General features: G+C 37.8%; 1 protein-coding gene and 1 pseudogene across 1 annotated transcript in view; one reads left to right on the top strand and one right to left on the bottom strand.

Annotated features, from left to right (window-relative positions):
• Window positions 1-16,326, bottom strand: part of VWA8 (von Willebrand factor A domain containing 8) — a 402,578-nt gene that overhangs the window by 209,668 nt on the left and 176,584 nt on the right. Inside the window, exon 21 of the mRNA XM_054719826.1 lies at window positions 4,653-4,729. Within this exon, the coding sequence (XP_054575801.1) occupies window positions 4,653-4,729 (77 nt within the window). The remainder of the gene's footprint in view (window positions 1-4,652; window positions 4,730-16,326) is intronic.
• Window positions 6,885-15,504, top strand: LOC129150070 (60S ribosomal protein L31-like; annotated as a pseudogene).

Raw genomic sequence — 16,326 nt, 5'->3', positions numbered from 1 at the left:
TAGAACTAAAAGAGATATTACAAATGTTGTCTATTCCTCTCACTTAAGAGATGAAAACACTGAGACCCAAAGAGAAATTTATGAAAACACTAAAACCCAAAGAGAGATTCAAAAATAGATAGCCTCAAACACATATATAAATTAAAGGTTGAAAATCAATGATTTAAGCATGCATATTAAAAAGTTCAATAAAGGACACACTAAATCCAAAGAAAATAACAGAAAGGATATAATAAAGATAAAATCAGAAAATATTGAAATAGAAAAGAAAAATACAAAAGAGAGATTCAACCATGACAAAAATTGGTTGCTTGAACACACCAAAAGTATTGGCAAAACTGATCATGAAGAAAAGAAAGAAGGCAAATAACCAATACCAAGAATAAAAATAAAGATATCATTGACTAAACCAGGGACTTAAAATATCACAAGATGCCTGGCCAGTGTGGCTCAGTGGTTGAGTGTCGACTTATGAACCAGGAGGTCGTGGTTTGATTCCTGGCCAGGGCATATGCTCAGGTTGTGGGCTCTATCCCCAGTAGGGGGCCTGCAGGAGGCTGCCAACCAATGATTCTCTCTTATTATAGACTGGTAGCCCTGCACACAAATCCGTGTGCCAGTAGCTCACCAGTAGCTCGCTGCCGCCCTCCAGTAGCTCTCCACCCACTGCCCCACCCTCCTGTAGCTCCCCCTGCCCCCCCCTTTCTAGCTTGCTGCTCTACCCCCTCCTGTAGCTCTCTGCTGCCCGCTTGTAGCCAGTAGCTCGCTGCTACCCTCTTGTAACTCTCCGCCCACTGCCCCACCCTCCTGTAGCTCCCCCACCCCCCTCCTAGCTTGCTGCCCTGCCCCTTCCTGTAGCTCTCCACCACCCGCTTGTAGCTCGCTGCCCCACCCTCCTGCTGATCCGTGATCCGGTCATTACGTGGTTGGTCATTACGCTTCATGGCGTAACGACCATTTGCATATTACATCTTTATTATATAGGAGTTATATAGGATGATTCTATCTATTGCCCTCTCCCTTCCTCTCTGAAATCAATAAAAATTTATTTTTTAAAAATATCACAAGATGATATTATAAACAACTTTATACCAATAATTAGAAGGAATAATTCCTACAAAAATAAGATGCATTAAAACTTCTTACAACTATTAAAGAAAATAAATCATAAGCAAAAGACCTGTTTACAATGAGTGTGACATACACCCAAGAATAATTATTAAATATCAGTTATATTTCTTTGCCTCATTTTTGATGATTAAGTAATCTCCATAATCTATAATCAGAACAGACTAAGATAGTTTAGCCTAATATATCTTTCTTTAAAAATATTTTGTCTAATATAAAGAAATGGAGAAACTGTCCCACTATAAAAAGAGACTCTCATAAAAAGTGACTTCTTTCTGGGGCATAAATTTGAGAGCTGATTTCAAGTTCTGAAGTCATTCTTAAGAAAAAGTTGGCCTTCTGCTTAACTATTTTAAAATATAAAATTTAAATTATTTGGTTTTGCTCTAAATTGACATCATATACTTAAGTGGCAGCAGTATATACATTCATTAAAACTTTCAAACAATTACTTTTTTTAAGGGCACTGCTAAACAGTGAAAACTAAATACAATGTAAACAAAATAAAGCAGCACAAATTCTCCTAAGAATGAACAATTGCAATGCTCATTCAATCATTCTTAAACTGTAAAATATAGGTCCTGCCATGGCTCAAAAACTGAAACAGTGATACGTTATAAAAAGTTATTAAGGCAAGAACTAGCAAACTAGTTAAATACTTTGATTCTTTCATTTTTTTTTGCCAAACTTAAAAAAAAAAAAAAAACTGGTGGAAATGCTTAAAAGGTAAGGGAAAAAATAAGAAGTTTTTCATATTCAGTGAACGTGAAAAATTGAAATAATTACAAACAAGAACAGTATTACAGCTCCTTAAATATAGAGATTTTATTTCTTATTCCATTCTATATCTCCTATAACATCTAGCCATTTTGATATAGTATATTCTTCTTTTTCTTATAAAAGTGAGTCAAAACTCATATGTTTATATAAGGCATCATTAATACAAAAAAGAACCATGAAAAGATATGGGAATAGGCTAGAAATTTTTTGGAACTACAGGTGACTTACAGAAGTTTAAAAGTTGAAATAATTTTCCCCTATTAAAATTAGCAAATTAAAATTTGCACATATGCTGATAAATTTATTCCTAAGTATTTCATGTTTTAATGCTATTGTAAACAGTACTTTTACAATTTTATTTCCCTATTGTTCATTTGATTTATTTTTACATTCACCTTGTATCCTGTGGTGCCGGAAACAAATCAGTTTCACTAAAAGAGAGATGTTGACAGGAAGCCAGGAAGGCTGGTCAACAACCTTAATTGCTCTAACCACTCACCCTTTAGTTGTTTACACTGTTAGCTGAAGCAGCCTCCACCTTTGTTTTTCCCATGTAAATTTCTGTTTATCCTGGCTAAGATGTTTTCCCCAAAGCCTCAATAAAAGGGATGGCAGGGCCAGAGCAGGGGGTAGTTCTCCCACTAGAGGTGGACTAGCGCCTGGCCCCCCATACCGCCAAACTGAATTTCTTCAAGTCTCCTTTCATTTGTGTGCAGCCCTTCTCCAGAACTCGAACCCTGAACTGGAACCCTGGACCACGCGGGACGTGGAAAGGGATTCCTACACTGTGGCCCTATTCAATTCACATATTAGTTGATTTTGTGTGTGTGTGTGTGTGTGTGTGTGTGTGTGTAGATTTCTTAGGACTTTCTATACTCACAATCATGTCATCTCTAAAAAGAGCCAGTTTTACTTCTACTTCAGCATGTATGCCATTTATTACTTCTTCTTGCCTTATTGTACTGGCTAGGTCCTTCAGCACAATGCTGACTATCCTTGACTTTTCCAGAATCATAGGAGGTAAGCATTTAGTTTTTCACCATTAACTATAAGTTAGTTGTAGGTTTTTCATAGATGCCTCTTATCAGGTTGAAGAAATTTACAGTCTAAATGCTTAAACATATTCATGACTATATTATAGTCCTTGTCTGCTAATTTCATTATCTACCATTTTAGGGTCTATTTCTATTAAATAATTATTTTTTTTTAAGGTAAAGTGGCAGCTTTTCTTTTTTTAAAAAAATATATTTTATTGATTTTTTACAGAGAGGAAAGAGAGGGATAGAGAGTTAGAAACATCGATCAGCTGCCTCTTGCACACCCCCTACTGGGGATTGTGCCCGCAACCAAGGTACATGCCCTTGACCAGAATCGAACCTGGGACCCTTCAGTCCGCAGGCCAACGCTCCATCCACTGAGCCAAACCGGTTTCGGCTCTATTAAATAATTTTCTTGCTTCTTTGTATATCTAGTAATTTTCCATTGAATGATTAACATTATGAATACTATATTGTTGAATGTCTGGATTTTATAGTCTTCCTCCACTCAAGGTTAAGTTTGTTCAGCTAAGCAGTTAATTTTGTATGAAAAAAACTCATACAAAAGTAATTTTATATGAGAAAACTTCTAAATAATGTTAAATAGAAAGGATCCTTGTTTATTTAAGGCTTATTTTTAAACTCCGCAAGGGTGGCTGCAGAGTAGCTTTTATTCTGAATACCAGGAGTGTTTAATGAAGTCTCCTAACCACGTGGGAGCTCTGGTGGTTGTTCCGCTCACAGCTATCTCTGGTAGTTGTCCTTTTCCCGGAGCTTGTGAACCTTACTGTGGAAGGACTACTCTAGTGCCAGTTACTCCTTCAAATCCCAAGAATTAGGTTTTGACCATCCTTCAACTTTACTTTGGTTCTCTTTTCTTTTGGCCCACTAACGCTGCCTTCTTTTCTCCTACACTTATCTTTCAAGAACACATAATTATTTAGTGACAGGAGCCAAACAAGAAAACAATTTTTGTAATTCAATCCCAATGTTTTTTCCACTACACAATATTTTTTTTTATCTCTTGTGCTTAAAACAATAACAATTTAATCTAGTTTTAAATTGCTTATTACTTGGTATATTCTTTAATTTCTCTCTCTCTCCCTCCCTCCCCAGTCCCCTCTTATTGACTTGCTTATATTTAATTTTTAAAAGATTTGGAATAGGTTAACTGATAAATCTAAAAACAATTCATGTCTAGAAAATCTATTTGATTAAAAACTATCCCTGAAACAGCATTATGACCACACAAATTTAGGTAATCCACAAAGTGTTTTCAAGGAAGGCAAAGAAACTAACTTATTTCTTCCATATTTTTTAGTTCCTTATCTCATACCTGGGATTCATAGTTTATTGTTTCCCTTGGGGGCTATTTTAGCTTCCTATTAGAGGGGTTAGCCTCTACATATTTTCCTTCTCATTTGAGAGCCTTTATATTGATGAAATCTGCTCCTAGAATATAATATTCATTACTCTCTATCCACAAAATATCTATTAATTCATGTTTACAAAGTATTAGTCACTTTAAAAATAAATTTTGCCTGGTTTTATTACCTTTTAAGGAAAGGAGAGATAAGAGCAGGAGGAACAGAAATGAAACTGGTTTATACTAGTACAGTGGGACTTTAAAAAAGTATTTTTAAGTTGTACTGAGGAAAATTAAATGATTAAATCAGATCTTAAGAGGTATGTGTCTTTTCCTCTTACCTGTGCAGCTGGATATATTCTCGGGGTCTATTGAGCAGGTGAAGGAATCTGTCAACAATCTTGTTTTTTCCTACACCCTGTAATTACACAGAAAACATTAAACAAAGAGAGATTTTTTTCTTTTTTTCTTAATCTCACCACCCTACACATGCAGCCCCAGACAATTGTCAGCCTGCTCTCTATCTATGAATCTCTCTGTTTTGCTTGTTAGTTTATTTTGTTCATTAGATTCTACATATGAGTGAAATCGTACTTGTCTTTTTCTGACTGGCTTATTTCATGAAGAAGAAGGAGAAGGAAGAGGAGGACGAGGAGGAGGAGGAGGAGGTGGAGGAGGAGGAGGAAGAGGAAGAGGGAGGAGGAGGAGGAGGAAGAAGAAGAAGTTGTTTTTGTATGGAGGTTAAACAAACCAGAAGAATTTTTTGTTTTTACCAAAACCTATTTCCTCAAAATTGTACTGTTTTATCTCTTGTTAATGAAAACGAAACTAGCAAACATACACAGCACAACTTCTATGACATAGGTTTTTTTAAAATTTATTTCTAAATACACTACTTCTAAACTCTCCTCATTAAAAAAATAAGTAATTTTATCCTTCTACATATTGTTTCCTCTCTTCTATAATTTTACACCGAAGTGTCAACATTACAGCAGAATATTAACTATTTCAGATTTGAAGACTAGCATCAAAGGTGATTAAATCAGTATAAAAACAATGATTTCTTTGAATCAGTTCTTCAGATGCATGATTTTCAGTTGCAGGAAGAGGTAATACTCTACTTATTCTGTTTTACTCAAACATTCACTTTTCCTTTTATCTCCTTTTCTACTTCTTTAAAACCTTGGAAACCTAAAATTATAACCAGGGTTTATTACTAAGTTTCAACAATATGTGTTCTTCCTACAAATGCTCTCATTTCCTTACCACTTACTAATGCTGAGAGTTGCTGTCCTTTTGTAGAAGATTGTTAAAAATGAAATCCACTCCCATGCTATTTCCCCATTTTAAGGGTAAAGGGGGTCAAATATATGGTGAAGGAAGATTTAACTTTAGGTGGTAGGCACACAATGCAATATAAAGATGATGTATCAGAATTGTACGCTTGAAACCTATATAACCTTATTAATCAATGTCATCCCAATAAATTTAATTTTAAAATAATAATAAATAAATAAAAAGTTGTCACTTAGAGGTGGAATACCCCATTAATGAGATGTAAATATTTTAACAATTGATTTGTGTGAGAAGAATAGAAGTGGATTAAAAAAGCTGAGTTCTATATGTTATAGCAATAAATAATACATTGATTTCTCATATTCTGCCAGGCTCTATGTTAAGTATTTTCACATTTTATTTCATTTAATCATCATAACAGTTCCATGAGGTAGGTATTATGATTATTCCAACTTCACAAATCAAGAAACCAAAGCTCAGGAAAGTTAAGCATGTTCACGGCTACACAGCTAATCATCATGGAGCTGGGATTCAAATCCAGTCCTGTCTTATTCTGTGGCTCATGCTTTTAGTTTCAACATTATGGATTACATTTCTTTCAATTTGTAATTGGTTTAGGTAACCTGAACCTTGAATTATCTCTTTCCCCACTTTTAGGAATCCATCCTAAAAAAAAATTAGACAGGTAACAGAAAAGCATGGTATCAAGAACAGAAATTAGGTAAGGGAAAAGTATGGTAGCAATTTATTTTTCTAAAACACAGACCTCATCAGGTCATTTCTCACTAAACTTTTAAAGCTCTTATAGTTTCTTTAAGTAAATGCTAAGAGCATAACCTAGGAAGAAATTTCTGTAAATATCCTGAGCAAAATCAAACATTATAGCAATCTGCTCTTTCCAATCATATTTTTAACCTAAAACAGAAAACCCTCAGGATTACTTTGATTAAATACATACATAGTATCTTATCTTCCCATTTTAAAAGCTATATATACTCATTTTTCTCACTGGGAAATTTAGAAAACAAAGCACTTCCCAATGTGCAACTGCTAAAACAAATCTGCTACCATTTTTTGTTATTGCGGTGCATATTTATGTATGCTTACTAGTCATTATTCTGTATATACAACTGTATCCTTTAATAAAAATTAGCATGAAATAGCTTTTACTTCATTATTTACTCATTTTGAAGATAATATTAAGAGAGTGAAAATTTAAAAGGGAAAAGGAACCTGTATAATGAGAGATCCTAAAAGCTAGAAATTGTCTCATGACAATGGCACTTATCAATTACTGTTCAGTCTTTTGTGTTCCTCATAACAATGTACTGGAAAAAGGAGTTTCACAGAGGTAGGAGTCAGAGGGCCTTTAAGTGCAGGGTTAGGAGAAACAGGGAATATGGTAAGCCCCACAGACGAAAATCACACTGAGGACTGGAAGTAAATGTGCTTCCAGTTTCTGAGAGAAATGTTCAAGGACCATGACTTCAAGGACTTGGAAGTCTGGGACTCTTATGACTCCCTCAGGCTTATTACTATTTTAGTCACTCTGTTTCCTCAGAGAGATTAGCAGTAAAATCCTGACGAAAAGGGCTTATGCATTTGTCTTCCTAGACAAGAAGAAAATAAGAACTTGGAAAACTCTATCCACATCCTGTCAAGGGGGAAAAAGTGCAAGGAGTAGAAGAAAAGGGCTAAAGAGGAACGGAAAGCGGGCAGAGTAAATGGGTCTAGGAATGGAATTTTAAGTCCTGGGACTTAAAAGTTGAAGGATCGCCACCAAAGAAGAAAAACTTGCAAGCTTGCTATGTCGGCCCACGGCAAGTCTCACTCACACATGTTCCTAATCAGCCAACTGTCTTTGCTCACACTGTCTGTTCCACTAGAAGAGCCCATCCTTCCCCATGTATCTGTTATCTTCCACTCACCCCTTGGTGTTCTAGTGAAATGTCCCTGCTTCCCTGAAGTTTTGCCTGACTCTCGCTTTGTCTTCTCTCCTTCACATCTGAAGACCAGAATGGTTCCCTTCTTTGGGTTCCTACACCACTATCTTTTAGGGCACTCACCACACTGGACGCTAGTAATGTGTCAAGTGCCTCAGCGAGAAGATGCACTCCTTGAGGCCAGGACAGACCCCCTATTCATGTTCCTATCACTGGTGACTCACATATAAGTTTTGATAGATAATAACTATTACAATTTGAGGAAAGGAAGGAAGAAAAGGAAATGGAAGTCATGCAATCTGCTCTTAGTACAGGGGCCAGAAACCTCTTCCAGAGCAGTTCTGCTCCCTTTTACCAAACAGAAAGGAAACTGACATTTAGGGAGCCCCTTTCTGTCTGCATACACACCCTTTCGATGCTTAATTACTGGAATCCTCATGCCAGTCATGTGAGTGGGAGATAATGTACCTATTTTGGAGAGAAGCAAATTTAAGTTCTAAGCAGTTAAGAACCTTACACACAATGGGATTTTGAAGGCAAATCCATTCTGACTCAACAACTGGGCTATTTTCTGTTTCCCCATCTTGCTAAACAGAATGTCAGGAGGTAGCCACACTGAACTGATGTCATCGAATCAAAGATCAGTCAGTCCAAGGCTATAAAACAGCCTAAAACATGAGTCCTGGAACTCCCTGCATGGTAACTAAGGTTTAGGAGGGGAACGATGAGGAAGTCAAACTGGATCTTTTCTTGGGTAGTAATATTTTAAATGGACTCCAAGCCATGGCCAATATTCAGCTTTCCCTCATGTCTCTGAAATGCCTTAGCTTTGGGCCTGCCTTCCAGTTTCCTCTAATTCTTTAATGTTGCTTTCATAGAGTTAGATCAGTTTGTATAATATTTTGAGATGTTTCTGCATTTTTCCTTTTTAGAAAAGCTACTATATAAATGTCATTAACAAATACCAATTGCAATCCTATTCTATATAATAATAGAGGAATATGCAAATTGTCCAGGACGCTGTAACACCACGACCGTTCAGCAGGCGGCATACACAGCAGGCGCTGGTGTGCGGGGCCTTGCAGCGTCGGGGACAGGGGTGGGGCAGTGGCAGGGGTCAGGCAGGCGCGCACAGAGGGAGGCCTTCGCTGTGGGCCCGCCCCCGGGGGTCCACAGGCCTCCGCCATGGCCCGGCCTGGGGTCCGCAGGTCTCTCCAGGCTCCGGCCTACCTCTTTGAGGCAATCCATTGAGAAACTCTGGATGGGTGGGCGGAGCCTACCTCTTTGGGGCCATGGATCGTAGGGCTCCCACACTGTGACAGGGCACAGGCCAGGCTGGGGTATCCCCCACCACCACCAAGTGCATAAATTTTGTGCACCAGGCCACTAGTCAAAAATAAAAAAAAAGCTAATATTACAGTAAATCATGAGAAATAAATTGCAGCAGCTTTTCTTTAAGCTTAAAATTCCCATCAAATGTTGAACCTTCCAACTTTGCTTAAAACTAGCCTGAAAATATACTTATTATACTATTAGTTAGGAAACTTGGCCCCTGCTTACTTTCTTTCAGGTGGAGTTTCTACTACTATCTGAGCCCTGATTTGCTCATTTAAAGAAAGAGGGCCTAGACAACCTGATCTCTAAACATTATCCGACTCTAGTATTTTTTAATCCTATAAATAAGAGATCCCTGCTATATGATCAATGGAAATTTATTTTCCAAACTCTCAGTGAACATGCATTACCTACATAATCAGAAAAAAAAAAATTAAAACTGAATAGTAAAGAATCCTAAACATTTGCATAAATGGATTTCCTCAAAAACAGAGCCAACAAACAGTACCCAGAAGTCAAACTAGAAGACACATTTCAATCACACTGCTATTTTTGCAAGGCTCTAAAACACACTTATAAAGCTTCCTATCAAAGTCATAACCTCCTTTTCAAGCAGGAATAATAAAATCCACATTCCTGCAATTTCCCTTTGAAATACCACGTTGCTATAAATGGCAAAGATATACTTTTAAGTAGTTTGGTCGTTAGGTATGAACAAAGCAGTCATGACAAATATTGGGGGTGGGGTGGGATAAATGTGTCTGCAAAAACAAAATACAAATTCCAAATATACGCAAGAAAAATATTCACTAAGAAACACTGGGTGGACAAACTAATTGGTAGAGAGAACGTGGCAGAATTGCAAAGAATTTTCAGATTAAATTCAGGCAAATTCACTAAGCAAGGGGTTTGAGAAGGGACATATAATTATATAGTATAAATAAAGATGAGTGTCATTATATCTGATGAAACCAAGTATTTCATAGCTTTGGGATTCCCAGGTTGCTGGAGCTACAAGTACAGGCCACTTAGTTATCAAATTCCCTGCTGCCACGACCAGCTGGGACACAGGCAAGAAATTTCAGAACAAACTGTTCAGCCCCTCCATACATATTAGACAATTATGCTGGCATAGCAACATGGTATATTTCTTTTTTTTTTTTTTTTTAAATTTCTTTATTGATTAAGGTGTCACATATTTGTCCTCATCCCCCCATTCCCATCCCACCCCTCTCCCCACGCATGCCCCAATCCCCTGTTGAACTTAACCGTTGGATAGGCTTATATGCATGCATACAGGTCCTTTGGTTGAACTCTCCCCCTCCCCCTACCCTCCCCCTACCCTCCCCTATCCTCCCTCTGAGGCCCGATAGTCCGATCGATGCCTCCTTGCTTCTGGTTCTGTTCTTGTTCCTCAGTCTATGTTGTTCATCATTTCCCCTAGATGAGCGAGATCATATGTCACTAGATATATACTAATAAGAACTGAATGTGAGACGAGCAATAATAGTTATGCTGACAGGCAAATGAATCAATCTGTAGCGAGCTTCCCCCTGGACCAACAGTTCTTTTGAGACCCAATTTCAATGTCCAGTAGTTCCTTATGTGTACATGTCAGCACTGACCCCTCAGCTCTGGATGGTGGACAAATGGTGGTAATGGAGGTCCGACTCCCTCTGGTTTGGTCTCGGCCGAACCCAGGGGCACGGCGTCACCCAGACTAAGGGGCACGTGGCCTCACCCCTACCCAAGGGGCGCGTGGTCTCACCCGGGCCTGGGACCCAGCCTCACCCGGATGGATCCAGGGGCGCACGGCCTCACCCAGACCCAGGATCTGGCTTCACCCGTACCCAGGGACGCTTGGCCTCTCCCAGACCCAGGGGCACGTGGCCTCACCCGGGCCTAGGTGCACGAGGCCTCATCCGGATCCAGGGACACATGGTCGCACCCGGACCCAGGGACGCTTGGCCTCTCCCAGACCCAGGGCCACTTGGGCTCACCCGGGCCTAGGTGTACGAGGCCTCACCTGGATCCAGGGACACATGGTCTCACCCGGACCCAGGGACGCTTGGCCTCTCCCAGACCCAGGGCCACTTGGGCTCACCCGGGCCTAGGTGCACGAGGCCTCATCCGGATCCAGCATGGTATATTTCTGATGTTGTACCACAGCAATCTGCTAAGGCTCAGTTCAAATCATTAATTAGTAAAATTCACACATTCTTTAATTTTGGCAATAAAATATTCACAGTATCTCAGTATTAAATGATTCAACAAACATTTACTAAGCCTGTATCAGAAGAAAAACTAAGTTCCTGGTCATAATAATCCTATAATTAATAGATGAAATGAGATATAAAGAATTATATAGTTACATTATATAGAATTGTAGTAATAATGTGGATGGAGTCCTAGTTAGTTGGCACTAAATATATGCTTACTGATTTTCATACTATATAAAAGATTTCTAAATCAAAGGCTATAAAAATTAGAAAATAAAGCAATTATTTCTAGCTTGGAAAAAAAATAATACGGTTTAATTTCATTGTGTAAATTAATCAAGAACTTAAATTGACTTAATGAAATTTATTCTAGAAAATATTTCCTCAATTGAAGTTTATCAATATTGGTATAATTCTGAATAAAATATTTGTAGTCATGAAAATTGGCCAATACGTCTCAGATAATGAGAACAGGATTGTATATCTTTTCTCTTTCAAAGGGACTTGGGAGGCACATTAATTAAATGCAATGACCAAGTTTTGTTTGGGTATTGATTGTTAGGTATAATAATAGAACTATGGTTATATTAGAGAGAAATTCTGAGACATTTATAACAAAAATGCATTATGTAAAAGATGTATTAAAAGATGATATATTTAGCCCTGGCTGGTTTGGCTCAGTGGTTCAAGCGTTGACTGGCAGACCGAAGGGTTGTGGGTTTGATTCCTGGTCAAGGGCATGTACCTCAGTTGCAGGTTTGATCCCTGGCCCCAGTCGGGCGCGTGCAGGAGGCAACCAGTTGATGTGCCTTTCTCACATAGATGTGTGTTTTTTTTCTCTCTCTCTCTCCTCCCTCCCTTTCACTCTCTCTAAAAATCAATGCAAAAAATATCCTTGGGTGAGAATTAAAAACAAAAAAAGACATTATTAAAAAGTGTTGCGGGAACAGATAAAACAAGATGGACAAAATATTGAAAATTGTGATGGGTACAAGGGAGTTCATTATATACTCAATTTTTTGTAAAATATATTTAAAATTTTCCATAATAGAAAAATTTTAAATGCCCTGTACTCTGTATGCAAAGTACTTACATAAGTTAGCTATTAAATATTATTACTGTTATTGTTATAACTGTTGTTACAACTAGAATAAGAATTAGTATGATCTGATGAAAAACAAAAGCATGAGCTTTGAAGGTCTAAGTCCTAATTGTCATTAACTAGCTATGTGATCTTGAGCAAATATTTAAACCTATTTGAACTTCAGTCTGCTTATTTGTAAAATGTGGAAAATAAAAATATATATCTCAAAGGGTTGTAGAGCTAAATTAAATGATCAAAAAGTACATTGGAAATTGTAAAACATACAAATATTAGTATTTTTAATCCTTGCTCATAAGAAACTTAAAATTCAATTATAGAAGGAAAAAAAACTTACCACGACTTTAAGAGAAAATTAAATCAAAATAATGATAAAATACTGTAAAAGTTCAGAGGAAGACAAGATTATTTCTATTTGAAAGAGATTTAAAAAAGCCTTCATAGAGAAAAATATCATCTGAGTTATTGAAAACAGGCAGGATTTTCATAGGCAAAGACGAGGGGAAGGAGCACTATATGAAGCAAACACTATGAAAATGGCTGGGGGAGTAAAAGGGCACGGTACACCTAAGGAGGGAAAGAAACTCTAATCTGTAAGAACTAGAATTATAAAAGTAGTTTGGAGCCAGGTCATAGGTCATTCTGAGTGTCTCCCTAAGAAAGAGATTTTATCTGAAAGGAAAGACAGGACCACTTTCAACTTCTAGCAGGAAAATAAAATTAAGAGATGCTTTCTAAGATTTATCTCACTGCTGATCAGAAATTACCATGAATTGAAAAGAGTACCTAAAGTATCAGTACTGTGAAAACATGAAGCACATGATAGTCAAAGAGAGAGAGGGCATCCTGTCAAAGAGAGAGAGGGCATCCTGAGAATCAGCCAGAGCTAACTTTTTACCTGATAAGGAAGGCATAATATATTAGAATTCTGGTAAGGGCAAAATCTATGGTCTGTGGATTACAACAAGAGCTTACACATAAAAATTTCACCGATTGCTATTATTTGGTAAAATGATAAAAAGGCTGGCTTAAAAATGTTTAAGAAGTTGATAAACCTGACAAATAATTGGACTATATTCAATGTAGAAGTGATTGTGAATTGTTAACTGTGCCTCATTACATATAAATTGCATTTTGATGACTTGTTTTGCAATTTTGCCTAACATCAGAAATAAAAAAAAAAACAAAACTGTGGAGAACAGTATGGAGTTTCCTCAAAAAACTAAAAATGGAACTCCCACTTGAACCAGTGATCCTACTTCTAGGAATATATCCCAAGAAATCAGAAACACCAATCAGAAAGGATATATGCACCCCTATGTTTATAGCAGCACAATTTACCATAGCTAAGACTTAGAAACAGCCTAAGTGCCCATCAGCAGAGGAGTGGATTAAAAACCTGTGGTACATCTACACAATGGAATACTACACTGTGGTAAAAAGAAGGAACTCTTACCATTTGCAACAGCATGGATGGAACTGGAGAGCATTATGCTAAGAGAAATACTAGTAAGCCAGTCAGAGAAAGATAAATATCACTCATTTGTGGAATATAATGAACAACATAAACTGATGAACAAAAACAGTCCCAGAGACAGAGAAACATTGATCAGACTATCAAACCTTGGAGGGTGGGGGTGAGGGGGAGAGATCAACCAAAGGACTTATATGCATGCATATAAGCCTAACCAATGGACACAGACACCAGGGGAGTGAGGGCATGAGTGGGGGGGAAGGGAGGATAAGGACACATATGTAATATCTTAATCAATAAAGAAAAAAAAAAGAAACAAGAAAAAAATCACTATCTGTAGATGATTAAAATTTCATTTCTTAAAACAAAATACTGCATATTTTAAAAATAATTCTTATGTAAGGGATACCTGAGTGTTTTAGAACACTACATTGCTAAAATATTTTTCCTTCAAATATCTGATAAAATGCAACTGCCTCTCAAAACTCAAGTTTCTACACAAAAACAAAAGTTATTCTTATGAAGTTTTTAAACAACAACAACAAAAATGATGCTATAGGCTGGTTGTATAACCCAAAATATTCACAATAAGTATTAATATATATAAAAGGCTAAGTGATTGGCCGATCGGCCAACTAGCTAACTGGCCAGTAGGTATGATGCGCACTGACCACCAGAGGGCAGACGCTCAACGCAGGAGCTGCTGAGCGACAGCAACTTTGCAGAGTGCCCTCTCACACTCTCGGACCCCTCGGGGGATGTCAGACTGCTGGTTTCGGCCAATCCCCCAGGCGAGGCAAAGGAACCCCACCTGCCAGAGGGACCCCACTCACTCCACAGATGTCCTTCGAGCCCCACCGCTGCCCCAGGTGCGGCAGGCTGGGGAGGGTTCGAGGGAGGTTGTCTCCAGGGCGTGTCTGGTCCATCTCACCCAGTCCCACCCTGCCGGCCACCTTCTAATTAATTTCCTTTCAATGTGCACGAATCCATGCACCAGGCCTCTAGTTTTGTATATAAAATAGAATATAGCTCTACAAATCAAAAGAAAAGATGTGGAAGGAAAGAAGATTAATCTTGAATAGAGTTGGGATAGAAGTACCACTGATGGAAAATAAACAGTCATTTCTCTTTTTACCCTCTCAGTAAAGTTGAAATAAATAGAAAGTCAAGCTATGATTTTTTTAAAAAGCCAGTATGAAACTTCTAATTGCATGAAAGGTACATGCCTGTTATAATTACAGTAAGTAGAAGATACTGCATGTAACAGCATACAAAAGTGGTTCTACAATATGCGGCATTATATGCTAAGGAACCATCAAACGTGCAATTTCCAGGCACCATATCGCTTTGGCTGACAGGCAGCAATTCTGCCTCACGTATTGGAAAGTAGATGTACTGTGCCCTAGAATCCCACAAAGAAAATTAGAAGGAGAAAAAAATCAATTTTGCTTTCATTCCAACTTGGGCCCAGCATAATTGCTCCCGCAAAGAAGCGTGGCAAGAAGGAGGGGCTGTTCTGCCATCAAGGAGGTAGTGACCACAGAATACACAATCAACATTCACAAGCGCATCATGGAGTGGGCTTCAAGAAGCATGCCCATTGGGCACGCACAGAGACCTGGAAATTTGCCATGAAGGAGAGGGGAACTCCATATGTACATACTGACAGCAGGTATTGACACGGCTCACCAGGGCTATCTGGGCCAAAGGAGTAAGGCATGTCCCATATCATATTTGGATATGTTGGTCCAGAAATTGTATAAGGACGAAGACTCATCATACAAACTTTATAAATTGGTCACCTACATACCTGTCACCACTTGAAAAAAATCTACAAACAATTAATGTGGATGAAAACTGATTGCTGATTGTCGAATAAAGTTAAAAACTGCCCCAAAATCAATTTTATTTCACCAAAAGAAGATGAGGGCCACTTCATTTTGCCATAACAGACGTTTATGGAATTTTTAGCTTCCCAATAGAATAGTTATAAAATCTTGTCTAATCTTGATAGAGAGGAGAATTATATGGAAAGAAAAGGTGGGATTAGGCTTAATAAAGATGATAAACCTTGAACTTTCTCAAAATCAACACATTTTCTTAGTCTTTTTAATTTCCTCATTGTAATTTCCTCTGGTAAAGAGCAATCTTTCAAAACAACTCTAAATTTACAGCTTCAACTGTTGAAAAGTTTCGTTCATGGAATTCAGCCAGTTTCTATTTTGCAGACAGAAGGCTGGGTAGACTGTATCTATCTATAGACAGTTTGTATTAAGAGAACACTCATTAACACATTATTGTGTAATTATACTAACCCACTGCTGGCTTCTGTTAATATTTAATTCCCAAAGCTTCACTTCTAATTGAGGTGTGTGTGTTTTTTGAGTAATCATCATATAATGTTTTAGAAAGACAAAGAGAAAGAAAGGAACCAGATCAACTGCTACAAATGGTTTACTTATATTCAAAATAAACCATATGATTAAAATAGGCATTTCCCCAGACAACCGTCACTTTGTATTTCAGTGAAAACACCAGTGACACTACCCCATGAGAGCTGAGAGTCAACAGCCCTCAACTTACCTATCAACTGCACCTTCACTTGCCTTTTCTTTTTGTTTTGTTTCACAAGATGGAAATAAGAGT

Source organism: Eptesicus fuscus, chromosome 8 (genome assembly GCF_027574615.1).
Source record: "Eptesicus fuscus isolate TK198812 chromosome 8, DD_ASM_mEF_20220401, whole genome shotgun sequence".
Taxonomy (NCBI): Eukaryota; Metazoa; Chordata; class Mammalia; order Chiroptera; family Vespertilionidae; genus Eptesicus; species Eptesicus fuscus.
This window is presented reverse-complemented; position numbering and strand designations above follow the sequence as displayed.